Genomic DNA, 15483 nt, shown 5'->3' with positions numbered 1-15483 from the left:
GCAGTGGTACAAATGCGGTTAAATTAGACAAATCAAAGGACAAGCTTAGATTTTGGATTTCCTGACCTTTCAGCCACTTTTTACCAGGTAGGTTCATAATTCCATGCTATCTTCATCCTATCAGACTGCTCGGCCTTTTGAGTACTTCTATGTAGTTCAGGTAAAATGTAAACTACTTTGTCAGGAATTAAGGAAAAATAGTATATAAATTACATAGTCCTCACCATTATCAGTATTACGATTCAGTTTTATGATCGCTGGCTTCACTCTCCAACGCTCTAGTAAGAAATTCCAGGCTTAGTGTTTCTCATTGTTGTTGTTCGTTCTTTGTGGACAGTTTTCGCCACATATGTCTAAAGGAATATCAGTGCAGTATAAAGCACTGAAAAGGCAGAGGTATAATCACGACGCATACTGCTTCGATAATAAAATTAAACCATTCGTAAATTAAATGTCTTGCCTTCTACTATTAGAAGCGAAAGTTCAGAGTTTCAACGCAGCCTCGGTAGCGCAGTAGGCAGCGCGTAAGTCTCATAATCTTAAGGTCGTGAGTTCGATCCTCACCCGGGGCATTTTTTTTTTTCAGTCAGTAGTTGTCATTTGACTTAGATGACATATGGTATTGTTTTAAACTTGCCAAATATTTGCAGGATGCTATGAAAATATTGGTTTCCGGGTTTTATGTTCCGGTTTATGCGTGAACGTTTTAAGTGATAGCTTCAGTGATAGTTCCATTCGGCAAATAACACACCAGTCTTCTGAAGCGGGGTACTGATTGAAAGATACTAGTCTCAGAGCTAGACAAGAAATTCCTCACTCTTCACGGACCTCAAATTTTCATTATGGGCCCTGTTCCAAGGTGGGTAAGTCCTATTCACACCATATTTTCTTAACACAAATTTTAATACTGTCCATTCATTTAATTGAAGTATCCCTAGTGGTCGCTGTCTTTGAGTTTCCGCCCAACTAAGATTTAGTCATGGTTGTTTATTATTTTATTATCATACATATTACTGGCTCAATAGACCAGAATTGGCCGCAGTATAAGGGACTTAGTCCCACCCCACTAGCAATAAAAAACATCATATATATTAGAAACAATTTTGTTGTATCGGAAATGATATAAATAGCAGCAAGACCCGAACACCTCCCTTCCGTTCTACGACTGAAGGAACCAGCGTGTGAAGGAAACGTGCAATCCTCAGGATTGTAATTATTTGTTACTTATACCGGAAATTGAAGTCACGCAGGAACATTTTGCAGGAAGTTGACAGATACACACTATATCAATGGATTCTTTTTATTGCTAGTGAGGTGGGACTAAGTCCCTTCTACTGCGGCCACTTCTGGCCTATTGTACCAGCCCCAGATGATAGGTGAGGGTGATTGTGGAGCAATTGGTGGAAGGAAGATTGGCAGGGGAAACCAAAGTACTTGGAGAAAACCTGCCCCAGCGCCACTTTGTCCACCACAAATCCCACTTGACCCGACCCGGGATCGAACCCGGGCCGCCGCGGTGGGAAGCCAGCGACTAACCGCTTGAGCTATGGCGCAGCCATATCAATGGATAATCTGTTAGCAAGAAATTGCGAAAAGACTTTTTTTTATTCTCTCCTTTATTGACAGTCAGACTGTACAAGCTATAAGCCAATGTGCTAACTGGTGTACAATTTAATAACTAAACGAAAAGATTGAAAGAGAAAATTTGGCAAGCACGTGTGACAGGTATTCGACTATTAATTTCACAAGGCTAGTGATATTCTCTTATTTCCAAGTAATTGTACTGTGCCGTATTTTGAAACGATTTTTCAGGAACGTTGTGTGGGTGTAAGTGGATTATAGTGGATTATATTCACATAATATGAACAGATACTTCTCTTTTCTGCATTTATTTGACTTCGGCAGAGGTTTTTCATATATTATTACATTCTTGCTGGTAGAATTCTGTAGAAATACGAATATATAACAGACATGTCGAACGCGTTCATCGCGGGACGATTTTTGGTCGATCTCATAGGCCTACAAGGAAATTATACGTGAAAAGCATGTAAATTCACTTGTAATATAATATGATTATATTCAGATTTTGAAGGGGAAATACGTATTGGTCATTCCTATTTTTCTGTTCTTATGTAGCTTACGTGAAAATTGCTTTACACTTGTATTAAGTGAACTGTGGGGAAGTCCCTACTCTATCCTTATCATGTGAAATCTTATTTTTACCAATAGTTTTGCTTAAAGCGAGGTACGACGATATGAGGGGGTTGTAGATCACTGGCAGTTTTGACACTAAAAGTTGATGACAACCTNTTAAGTGAACTGTGGGGAAGTCCCTACTCTATCCTTATCATGTGAAATCTTATTTTTACCAATAGTTTTGCTTAAAGCGAGGTACGACGATATGAGGGGGTTGTAGATCACTGGCAGTTTTGACACTAAAAAGTTGATCACAACCAGTTTGAAGCTGGACATGCCTGGTATATTGGAATAAGTCACGACTGATTGTGTCCGAGTGCTTGACTAGTCACCGTTCATGAACATCTTACTGTCAAATTCGATGATGCATAGAATCGTTAGTAATATTTTAATCAATTCTGGCCATTTATATACTTTCCTATGCATATTTTGTTTCTTCTTTCAAGTTGAATGTACTGTTCCTTGGTTTAGCCAACCAAATAACACCAAAGACAAAGTACGGGTTCCGCAAAAAAAGTTTTGCTGTGTAATTTCCTCGGCCGTTTACTTCAAAATAATGGCCTTAACCTTCTGTTTTAGGCACCAACTGAAAGAAATAGGAAAATATACAGAAAGCAAAGACGGCAGAAGCTGAATACCCACCAAGGCTCTAAGAGTTCTTGTAATAATATTTACAAAACTGGGAAGAAAATCCGAACTATAAGCCACAGTACTGACCGGTCACAAATCACATTCTTACAGATAGCAGCTCGAAATCGACTGTTCTGACGAAGGGTTTAGTAATTCGTCTCATGCAACCGAGAAAAGTGTTCTGATATTATCTTTAAATATGCCAAATCGCTTCTGTCCACGTCCTCTTCAATTCATTGTTCATAATTATGCCACGAATTGGTGTCCCATGTCCAAAAGTACGTTCGCTCATACCCCAAAAGCAAGTCAAAGGAGATTGGTTTTTATTACGTGCTAACATATTTAAATTGTGTTTATGAAGCCCTGCAGCTCATACAGTAGTGTTAAATAAGCAATAAAACAAACAATAACGAGCATTATCAGTTGATTCATAATAATTAAGTAAACGACGAAACAAACAGCGATCAACTTAAATAAAGGATTCATGGTAACCGAACGGTACAAGAGATTAGGCACTGTCAGGGGCTCCTGGAGTGCGGTAACTGGCCGCTGTGTGGCTCTGCCAGTCAACTGGCTGCCACCAGGGTCGCAGTGTCCCGCGGTCAACCGTTAGTGTAAGAACACATGTGAATGAGCTGCGCCTCTTAGAAGATGCTGGTTGTAGACGCGGGGTGTTCCACCCCCGGCAGTGCATCCCCTTCTCTTCTTGATTCACCAACTCTTGCGAGGGTGGAACGTGCCCGATTACGTCAAGAGGGTAGCGGAAGTGCTGGTAGGGTCGGCGTAGGGGGTACTTCACCCCAACACCATGCAGCCTGCTGCCAGGTAAATCAAAGCAAATTCGTATTGTATATGTTATGTACTTTCTCCGTCTTTGAGCGACATGCAATGCTGTCACAGGTCAAGCAGTTAAATGTGGCTGTATATCGCATTGATATGGACCCAGTAACACACATAGCTTGTAGTTCTAATTGAATACATTTGTGTAGCGTTATTTTCTGTGTAGTACCATCAACATTTAATCACTGGTTACATTGCATTGGTGTAGTGCTACGTATTCTAGTGGTCTTCGTTTTGAATCAAGGTCAGAGGACCAGCTGTCCGAAGCGTTCTGTTGGTTTCCTAGTTCTACCAGCCAAAGATCTAGATCAATAAAATTGGCCACGACCTTCTTGTCACACTTCAGTAACAATTTGCTGTTCGTAATCAGAACGTATTAGAGTCAGTATATTGTAACTTAACTATCGGTAAATCAATAAAGAAACACCATTGTGTTTATTGATAGTAACATGAATATAGAAGGCAATTTTTTAAATCGAATATTAATGCATTTTAAAATATATGAGACTTTAATGAATTCCTGGGTTATTGGTTGACCAGAGAAGAATTGGGCGCTATATCATCGACTTATGCATTCATTGGCTCTGGGATCCACCCAGCCTCTTATCCAATGGATACCGTGGGAAAAGCGGCCAGGGTGTGAAGCTGACCACTCATTTCCATCTAATGCCGAGGTCAAGGATGGTAGAGCTACACCTCCACTTCTCCATATTTGTTTATGGCGTGGTAGTTAATTAAGCACAGGGACAATTTTATCTTTACTTTATTGTCGCTAAAAAAAAAAGCGTTATAGATGATTGTCATTTGTTGGTAGTAGTAAATCGATTGGAGATAAATGTTCCAGTCGGTTTTTCCGATATTTTGAATTGTGTCAATATCTTAATTCTTCGGTTCAGGACCGGTCTTTGGGCAAGGGAGATCCCCAAGCAGTGTAAATTAATTGAGGTATAAATCGTGATAGCCCTATGTCTGTATGATATTGTATTTAGGATGTTTTCGAGTGATGGGAATTCTTAGTGGCGGCTTCATTCATATCGACCAGACAGTAGGGCAGCGGTTCTGAACCGGTGTAAATGAAATATATTTAATCCATTATTATCAGGCCGATGATAGGGGCCGCACGATCTAAGTCGTGAACTGTCCTCGCTCGCTCGAACACTGGGATCATGGGTTCGAATCCCACTCAAAGTATGGATGTCTGTTATTGTGTGCGTTTATTCGGTGTTTGTGTTGTGTTCTGTGTGTAGGTAGCGGCCTTGCCACGGGCTGATCCCCGTCCTAGTAGTCCTACCGTTTGTGTATAGGATGAAGAAACGGAAAAAGCGGCCAATGCCCAACAAAGGGCCTTCGAGCCATAATAATAAAATATCGGACACTGTCGAATGGACCAAAAAATCATCTTTGACAAATTTTTCTGTGCATGGAATAAAAAGGTTATATTCAAGCAGTCTCGGCATCTTGTCGTGTTTACAGTGCGCGGTGGCATGTAGCTTTGGATAAAAATTAAGTCACCCGTGAATTTCACTCTGAGACGAAGGGGCTGCATGCATCTCCCTCTGAGGCCTAGAGGTACGTTGACTGTAAGCGGTTCAGAAACGCCGCTGTAGGGTTTCAGCTTCACTTTTCGACGTGAACTAATGGGTTACGTTTCACTGAGACGTAATGATACCTCACAACTGAACCACAGACAATTTGTTCATAATATTAAAACTGTTTCACGATTGTACGAGATCATTGCAAACTGAGGAGACGGTGCGAAACATAGTGTCTTACATTAAGGGAGGAACACAGACCGAGGGTGTTTGAGAACAGGGTGGTGAGGAGAATATTTGGACCGAAGAGAGATGAAGTGAGAGGAGGATGGAGAAAACTGCATATTGAGGAGCTTCATAACTTGTACTTTTCGCCAAGTGATCAAGTCAAGGAGGATGAGATGGGCATGGCATGTAGCACGAATTGGGGAGAAGAGGAATATATATATGATATTGGTGGGAGAGCCAGAAGGAAACAGACCACTAGGGTAACAAAAGATGTAGGTGAGTGGATAATATTAAAATTAATCTTAGAGATATAGAACGGAGTGGTATGGACTGGATTCATCTGGCTCAGGATAGAAACCAGTGGAGGGCTCTTGTGAACACGGTAATGAACCTTCGGGTTCCATAAAATGCTTAAAAATTCTTGAGTAGCTGCAGAATTGGTGGATCCTCCAGAAGGGCTCAGCTCCATGGAGTTGGTTAGTGGTATTTTAACTGCTGAAAGTTGAGTATACAGCTTGAATCATTACGTTGGCCACGTATGTTCCTAGAAATCTGTTCTAGACGGCGTTATGCTGGCCACTTGTGCGGAATCAGCAGGCATGATCGCCTGCAACGGAAGACACGTATCAGGACATAGAAACCGCTTTCCTAAGAATGAAATCGTATTCCTGTATGTTACATACATGTCCTTCGTATACTCGTATATGTGACAACAGATGTTCGATCGGTTTACACGTCAGATAACAAATTCTACCCTCGCAGCGTTCCGCCAAAAGAGAAACCGCATTTACCAACGCGTTGCTTAGCATCAGCCTAATTATCGCCACGGTGCAGTGCAGTAATACGAGTATACTCCTGGTCTACGCCAGCACAGTTATTCTTGGTTTCAGGCACCGTCGGGACCCATGATCATATTTTTGTTCTTTCTACATAACAAAAGACATAAAATACCTCACTTGGGCACCCGGTAGCCTTGTTGGTTGAGGCACTGTGCTACAAGCCGGTAGGTCGCGGGTTCAGTTCCTGACGAGGTCATTGAATTCTATCAATTGATCGAATCCTTCCAGCCGCATTATGGCCCTGGAGTCGACTCAACCTCTAACAGAAATGAGTACCAGGAATATTCCTGTGTGTAAAGGGTGGGCGGGGCGTAAGGCTGACAACGTCACCGCCATCTGTGAGTCGATTATCTAGAAGATATTGGAGCCTCGACGTCTAACAAACCTATGCTATGGGCTTTCACAGCCTGTTAACAGGGAGAGCTTTACCTTTTTATATAACGTGTATACAAGATACTCCGTGGGCTGTAGTCCGCAAGCGAACTATACCGACTGAGCGACCGCCGCTTGTCGGCGAAGTTAGTGCCAACTTTTGCGGAAAGAGGGTGTCGCGTGGTCAGCGCAACGGCTCCCCACGGCCGTTAATCTCGGTTTTCTAGACCGGAGCCGCTATTTCCTTGAAATAGCTTTTCAGTTATCCTCTCGAGGCTGAGTGAACCCCGTTCCAGACCCACTAATTCTCAGAAAATCTGGTAGCACCGGGAATCGAACCCGAGACCTCTGGATCTGTAGCCAGGAACTCTGACCACTGTATTGTGTAATTGCCATATTTACTCTTCGACATATGTGGACGGAGCGTGTTGCTGTAGCGGTAATACTCTTTGACTCGTATTCGAGGTGTCCTTTGTAAGAATATCGCCAGGAACATTTACAATCGTAAGTTGAGGGTTTTCATACTTTTCCTCAGTCGCTACAGGCATATTCCGAGATAGTATCTCCATTAGGCCGCAACAGTGCCTTTCAAATAAACACTAATCTGTCATCCATCTCTTCGAAGGTTTATAGGCCAACTACCGAAAGCATCGTGAAATAACCCACACAAATAAGAGGCATTTGTGAAGAAATCAAATAGGAGGGTGGGATGATATATTAACGAATAAATGTAAGGATTTTCCCATTTGTCACAAACGAAGAGATGAATGAGTTTATTGAATTCTGTATGTGTCAATGTATAAATGTACGAGGGCTGTTAGGAAAGTAACCTCCTTTCAGTTTAGGCAACTAATGATGTAGGAGAAGGGGAAGAGCCCTTTCATGCGAGGTAGCGTCACATGACCCATTGCCTTGTAAACCGTCACATAACTGATCACTTAGTGTTTGTTCTTGTCTCTTCAGAGTGAGTTATGATGTGTCCTGCTATTGACAATCCCGCCAGCCGCATACTTCACACTAATAACACGAGAGCTGCGGAAATCCATCTTGAATTATGCGCGATTTACGTCCAAAGTGTAATGAGTGAAGGAACACTAAGACAGTGGTGTAGAATGTTGGGAGATGGGCGAACAAATGAACAGATTTTCACGGTGAAGAACAAAGTGGTAGGCCGTCTGCTCACGGCTGCGCACAAAACGCAGAGAATAGCTTCAGCTTTGAATTTTTAGAGCGATATCACAAAGATGGCGATGAATTTCTTAATCACATAGTGCGAGTAGCAGATAATTAAACCTGGGTTTCAGTTGTGAATGTTGAAACCAAAGAGCACTCAAATCAGTGGATGCACACACATTCGCCAGAGAAGCCGGAGAAGTTTAAACGAACGCTTTATGCATGACAGAAGGCTGATGGCAACTGTTTTCTGGGACAGGAAAGTTGTGCTGATGGTGTAATTCATGCAGCAAGGGACCACAATAACGTCAGAAGTGTATTGCGAGACGCTAACATACTACATAGGGCCATTCAGAGCAAAAGGCATGGAATACTGATATCCGGTGTAATGCCTCTCCATGCCAATGCGCGTCCGCATACAGCTGCTCGCACTCCAGCACTGCTGGAGCATTTCAGCTGGGAGTTGTCTGACTACCCTTCTTACAGCCGCTCCGAGCGACTGCCACCTGTTTGCCTACCTGAAGATCTGTTTGGAATCACAGCGCTTCTACAATATGAAGAGTTGATGGAAGGTGTCAAAACGTGGGAGAGCTCACAGGCGGCACACTTCCTTGACACGTCATCATCAGTAATCTGTCAGACGACAGGTCCACAGTCTCTTCCAAAACAATTCCTCCACTTAATGCGATCTAGAGCTTTCTCCTTCAAATGACAGTATCCTCTTCTGCCCCAAGGTCATCCAGCATCTTCTTACGTCTTCTTGTCACTTCTATCCGCCCCTCTATCTTTCCTTCGATAACTTCTTTTAGAAGGCAGTTTCTGCGTAAAACATGACCAATCCAATTAGCCTTCCGTTTTCTTATTTCGCGTAGGATATTCCTCTGCTCACTGACTCTAATTAACACTTCTTCATTTCTCACATAATCGGTCCAACTGATCTTCTCCATCCTTCTCCAACACCACATTTCGAAACTTTCCAGATGTTTCTGATCTACTGCCCTAAGTGTCCATGTTTCAGCCCCATACAGAGCTATGCTCCAAATGTAGCATTTCACTAGTTTCTTCCTCAGATTTAAGTCCAATTTGCTGGTAAAAAGATTTCCTTGACACAAGCATACAAAAACTTATTTCCCGATACAACAAGTGCCTCAGTTCCTGTGGTGACTATGCTAAGAAGTAGCTTAAGTATGTACGTATTTCTTATACATAATACGATTTTTAATAATCTCGTTGCTTGTTTTGTTAACAGCCCACCAGAAGTTACTTCTGGAGTAGCCCTCGTGTATACACGCATACCAGTGCGACTCAGGTGTTCCTTCCTCGGCATAATTACACGAGCGCTCGGCCCGGGGAGACCGCCCCCGCTTCGCCGTGGCCGCCGGTAGTTCCTGCTTAGGTTATTATAGGATGTTATTTTAGTAAATGAGGTTATGTTAAGTCGAGAGGAAAACTGCTTGGTTTGTAGATCGACAGGGGTGAGGCGCGCCTGGAAGAGATCCGACACCTCTGTGTACTGATGTTTCAGGGTACAGTGAACGACTCGGGAAGCAGGGGTGCATTCATGACATAGTGGGGAGTTGTTAGGCAGTGTAATGATTAGACATCTAATTACTTAATCAGGTAAAGGTGAAATTGTCCTTCTTCTTAATTATTTAAGCACCACGCTATGAAGAGGCATGCAGGAATGGGGGCAGAACTGCACCGTTCCTGAACTAGGCATTAGATGGAGGTGAGTGGTTAGCTTAACTCCCTGGCCGCTTTACCCCAGGGAAAGAGCCCCCGATACCCATTGAATAGGAGGCTGGATGGGCCCCAGAGCCGACTTAGACGATGTGGAATGAAGAAAAATTTTTTCCTTGCCCGGAATCGAACTCCAGCCCGTCAATGTACCTACTGAGCTGCTAACAAGTTTCTGAAAACTGCACGACTATCTAAATCTATTTTTATTCAGAATGGTCTGAAAGAAGATGATTTCGCTTTATAAAACGCTGTTCAATATTTCCAAGAAAATTAGGAGGGAGACATCAGCTTGTAATGCGTGCTAATGATCATTTCATATTGGAAGAAAATGGACAGAAACTCTAGTCGACGAAAGCAAGAATATTGTTTAATATTGGTATAATATTCATTGTTAGCATACTGGCTAGACACTAGGCGAACTAGTATTTATTATTATTATTATTATTATTATTATTATTATTATTATTATTATTGGAGGGGGTGGGGTTCCCCATGCACCGCGACCAGTTGTTGATCTATTGTACGTCCCCCTTTGATATTCTACCAGTCTCCATACCCTACCGGTACTGGTACGTGCTGTCAGACCCGTTGAGCCAAAGAGGTCGGCCCTCGGTACGTTGATACTTCCCCCTTCTACCAGAGGCATTTGAAACTACTTGGGCCGGAAATTGTTGCCTAATTTAGCTCAGAGGTCTCATAGAGACATGAGGTTCTTTTACGTGCCGTAAATGTACGACACGGGTACACGGCAGGCGAACTAGTAAGTCTAACCGTTTGTTACGAAACGTCTACCGAATTATGCACAGTCATATCTGTCTGTCCCTGATTTGTACTACAAACATCAGTGTTACTGACCGTTTTCCGTGAAGCCCCTGGATACCCCATCTGTGCGCTACTTGAGGGTCTCACAGCAATGAGCAAGAAGAGTTCTGTACGTGGCGTTATATCCCAGAAGACACGCTTCCTAACTTAATGTCGTATAGAATGCCAACATGGCTGCCCTGTTAACTGGAAGATCAGAGTTCTATATAACGCAAGGCATTTGGTATTCGCGTGTGGTGGGAATAATAACATGGCGTCTTCGCGAAATATGTTGCTGAGGTAACTACTGGTGGTAGTGGTAGTAGTAGTAGTAGTAGTAGTAGTAGTAGTAGTAGTAGTAGTAGTAGTAGTAGTATAGAGAAAAACTTTGTGGCCTGTAGTCCGCAAGCGAACTATACCGACCGAGCGGCCGCCGTTTGTCGGCGAAGCTAATGCCATCTTTTGCGGGTAGAAGGTGTCGCGTGGTCAGCGCAAAGGTTCCCCACGGCCGTTAATCTCGGTTTTCTAGACCGGAGCCGCTATTTCCTTGAAATAGCTCCTCAATTATCCACACGAGGCTGAGAGGACCTCGTTCCAGACCCATTACTTCTCAGAAAATCTGGTGGCGCCTGGAATCGAACCCGGGACTTCTGGATCCGTAGCCAGGAACTCTGACCACTAGACCACAGAGGTGGTCAGTAGAGTATAGAAGTTGTTTTAAACATATAAATTATTCTTTCATAATCCAAAGTACATTGTAACAGAATCGAGTTATTTTATTACCGGTGTGAGAATGCAGAATTGTGATAATGGCCTTGAGTGTAGATCCTGGTTTTAATACGTAGTTGCTACAATCTAAGAACTTTTAGGAGATGCACTCTGGAAATAATTTTAATCTTATTATAAGTCACTGGGGCACGCAATAGCGTAGTTGGTTAAGGCACTATGCTACAAGCCGGAAGGTCACGGGTTCAAGTCCCGATGAGGTCATTGGATTTTTTTTCAATTGACCTAATCTTTCCAGCCGCCCTGTGGCCCTGGAGTCGACTCAGCCTCTTACAGAGATGAGTACCAGGAATTAATTAAATAATATTCCTGGGGAGTAAAGCGCGGCCGGTCCATAAGGCTGACAACATTACCGCCATCTTTGAGCCGATTGTCTAGATAATGTGGGACCCTCAACGTCTCACAACACTATGGGCCTTCACGGCCTCTAACAAGGATAGCTTTACTTTTTTTTTTTTTACTTTTTACTTTACTTATTATTAGCCATTAATTGTCTAGAAATTATAATAACCCCAGGAAATGATACAGTGTTGCGAAATGAAACGACAGCCACAATACCGACACATTTCCTGTTACTAGTAAGATATTTCCTGTTCACGGTATTTGGGAAGTCCCCTTTGGAATCTTTGGCCGAAGACGAAGTGTCCTCACTGGATGTTTTCGTGGTACATCTAGGTAAATGCAAGTATAGCGCCTTGAGGTAACATAAAGGTGCTTCTTTACACGTATTTTTCCATTCATTCATATTTAACATCTTTACTTACCAAGTAGCGAAGTGCCGACCATAGATGGAGCCCCAAAATTGAATGTTTAATATCTGATAATGTGCTGAGATCTATGGCACAGTTTAGGGAACGGTGATGAATGTGTATGGAGTCATATTGGAATGATAAGCGGGCGGTAGGGGAACCGGAGGAAACTGGGAGAAACTTGTTCTAGTGACATTTCCTCCACCAAGGATTTCACATGAAATTACCTGGGACGGGCTGGCATTCATTCGTAACCATTGGTATTCGACTGTAGAACCTGTGGAGATGAAAAAAACGACCTTAATTAAACCCAGGAAGGAATAAAGAGGGGGGGGGGGAAATGGCCGCTTGCAGTGCAAGGCACGATATATATTTCCCCGCTCCAACACTGGAATCGTGGGTTCGAATTCCACCCGAGGCATGAATATGTATCTGCGTTATTTCTGTATCTGTGTCTCTGCATAGACAGCGGCTTTGCGACGAGCTGTGCCCCCGTCTAAGGAGTCTTACCAACTGTCTGTATGATTTACAATTTCGGGTTGAAGCTGAACGGGAAGTGGCAAGAGGACCCAATTCGTCAAAGGAAGAGGAGAGAGAAAATAAATGAAGAGTGTTAAGAAAGAAATAAAAAGAAAGCATGAAAGGAACACACAAAAGAAATAAAAATAAATGGCAGAAAAATTAATAAAAAGTATAATACGGAACAGAGAGGGGAAGTGAAAGAATGAGACATTTAAAGTAAAAAAAATTATGAAAAGCTAGAACCGACATGTACTGTCTTCGCTCGCTTGGAAACCGGGATCGTGAGTTCGAATCCCTCTCAGGGCATGGATGTTTAGTTTGTGTGTGTGCGTTTTTCTGTGTTTGTGTACAGGTAGAGGCCTTGCGACGAGCTGATCACCCGCCAAAGGAGTCCTACCGTATGTGTAAGATCAAGAAAAACCGAAGTGAACGGAGAAGTTCATGGAGGTAGGCCTAGCCCCACTGGGGCTGTAGCGCCAAGCAGTCGAACACACGAAAGAGAAAGGAAAATGGGAAGAGTATAAGGAGGAGACAGGACGAAAGAGATAAAGAGGGTACATAAGAAAGAACCTTTGCTGCAAGGCTCATTGCGTGTGAGATGAGCTTAAAATCCGTTTTATAGAACGGAGAGACGGGTTAGATGTTTGCACAGCGGATAGGTCGCCTGTCCTTCTCTCTGGATCTTCCCCATGAAAGTGATTTCATGTTCGGCTCTGGAATTGCGGCCCTCTAATTAAGTCGCAAGATTCGCAAGTGACGAGATTCGTTTGCTTATTTAGTTTGTCGTCGTCCCGTCGCTTTGAGAGAACGAGGTGAAGAGATCACCAAATTCGCACCTCGGGTTCGGATTCTCACATCATGACATTTCAGCGAGGAGACTTGTAAAATATTAACTGGTGTCCATTTTGTTTTATATGTGGCAAATAGAAGCACCCATTAAAGAGGTCTATTCTTCTGGGATATAGCGCCGTGTAGTCAGTTGAAAGTCAACCGACGTTTTCGAGGAACATTTCGTCTCTATCTTCAGGGTCGCACAATAAACCAAGAAAGAGCCTGAAGATGGATACGTGTACCTTTGAAACGTCGGTTGACTTTCAGCGGACTACACGGCGTTCAATCGCAGCAGATGGAACTCTTCATAACCACTTCCGTGGGAACCTCATTTTCTACAGAGGTACCCGTTCTTCGCCGAGCATATGTTTTCTTTCCTTGTCACTGTCACAGTATATGTATAAACTAAAAACTAAACTCTGTGGCTTTTAGTCCGCAAGTGAACTATACCGACCGAGCGATCGCCGCTTGTCGGCGATGCTAGTGCCAACTTTTTTGCGGATAGAGGGTGTCGCGTGTTCAGCGCAACGGATTACTACGGACGTTAATCTCGGTTTTCTAGACCGGAGCCTCTACTTTCCATTCAAGTAGCTCCTCAGTTATCCTCACGAGGCTGAGTGTCACGGTATATGTATAGCAGACAAAACTGTAAGGTAACACATGCAAAGTTATCCTGTGCTTAATTAATAAGCATCACGCCCTGAAGACGTGTGGGGGAGTGGAGGTATAATTCCACAATTCTTGACCGCGGCACTATATGGAGGTGAATGGTCAGCTTGACGCCTCCGTCGCCTTACCCCCGGAAGCCAAACCCTTCTCCAAGTATAATTAGAATGATCAAGTCAAGGAGGATGAGGTAGTCATGGCATGTAGCACGAATGGAGGAGAAGAGGGATGCGTATAAAGCCAGAAGGAAGGAGACCACTGGGAAGACCAAGGCGTAGGTGGGTAGAGAATATTAAAATGGATCTTACAGAGATAGGATGCGATTGGATGGATTGGATTGATCTGACTTGGGATAGGGACCAGTGGAGGGCTCTTGTGAACACGGTAATGAACCTTCGGGTTCCATAAAATGCTGGGAATTTCTTGAGTATCTGCAGAATTGGCGGCTCCTCCAGAACGGCTTAGCTCCATGAGTATTTTTTTATTGCTACTGTGGTGAGACTAAGTCCCTTGTACTGCGGCCACTTCTCGCCAATTGTACCAGCCCCAGATGATAGGTGAGGGTGTTTGTGGAGCAATTGGTGGAATGAAGTTGGCAGGGGAAACCGAAGTACTCGGAGAAAACCTGCCCCAGCGCCACTTTCTCCACCACAAGTCCCACTTGACCAGACCTGGGATCGAACCCGGGGCGCCGCGGTGGGAAACCAGCGACTAACCGCTTGAGCTATGGCGCGGCCTTAGCTCCATGAGTAAGTACTGGAAACCGAACAAGTTTCAACCTGGATAACTCAGGCAAAAAAAAAAAACAACTGCTTCTGGACGACCGCGACTGGGGCTAATTTCCGGGGAGGGGAGGGGCGAGGCATTTCCCTTCGCCATCAAATCCAGACCGGATCTGCGACGCCCTGTGTCTCCATTATCTCCCGAAGGCTTTTCTCCCCAGAGGAGAATTACCGTGACTTGACGGTGATCACTTAAATTCACTTTCAACCATTCCCGATGCCTGGAATAGTTAAAGCAGATCAAGTTCACTCAAGCGATAACGCTTCTGACTTTTATTTGGAAGGTGGCCGGTTCAAATCTCTGCCGGAACGCTGTCAGTCATAACTAAGGCTTCTCGCGGTTCTCCTCTGCTTCTACGCAGATACCAGGGCAGTGTTTACAGATTGGTCCACGACTGCGTCCGTCCCAGTCTTCAGTCGCTATTCATCTTACCTTTCGAAGCTGTATAGCCGGAGCTGCTCAGCGTCGTTAAGTGAAACACAAACAAAAAACAAACTCCGTGGCCTATAGTCCGCAAGCGAACTATACCGACCGAGCGACCGCCGCTCGCCCGCGAAGTTAGTGCCAACTTTAGCAGATAGATGGTTTCGAGTGGCGAGCGCAACGGATCTCCTCCGCCGTTAATCTCGGTTTTCTAGACCGGAACCGCTATTTCCTTGAAATAGCTCCTCAATAAATAAATTATAGACTACATAAACTTTTATCTCTTCTCTGCCCATGTTTTCATGACTTCGTTACAAGGCGTCCATACGTAAGGATATAAATACATATGAAATTTATCATCGATGTCGAAGA

General features: G+C 43.7%; 1 protein-coding gene and 1 non-coding gene across 2 annotated transcripts in view; both read left to right on the top strand.

Moving 5' to 3' along the window:
* Window positions 1-499: 499 nt before the first annotated feature.
* Trnam-cau lies at window positions 500-572 on the top strand. Its single transcript has one exon. It is a non-coding gene; the product is annotated as a tRNA-Met (tRNA).
* A 2856-nt stretch (window positions 573-3428) lies between these two features.
* Window positions 3429-15483, top strand: part of LOC111869479 — a 155283-nt gene continuing 143228 nt past the window's right edge. Inside the window, exon 1 of the mRNA XM_023861052.2 lies at window positions 3429-3651. Within this exon, the coding sequence (XP_023716820.1) occupies window positions 3478-3651 (174 nt within the window). The 5' untranslated portion in view covers window positions 3429-3477. The remainder of the gene's footprint in view (window positions 3652-15483) is intronic.

This window comes from Cryptotermes secundus, unplaced genomic scaffold, assembly GCF_002891405.2.
Source record: "Cryptotermes secundus unplaced genomic scaffold, Csec_1.0 scaffold689, whole genome shotgun sequence".
In the NCBI taxonomy this organism is placed as follows: Eukaryota; Metazoa; Arthropoda; class Insecta; order Blattodea; family Kalotermitidae; genus Cryptotermes; species Cryptotermes secundus.
The sequence above is the reverse complement of the archived record's forward strand: the minus strand, read 5'-3'. Positions and strand labels throughout refer to the sequence as shown.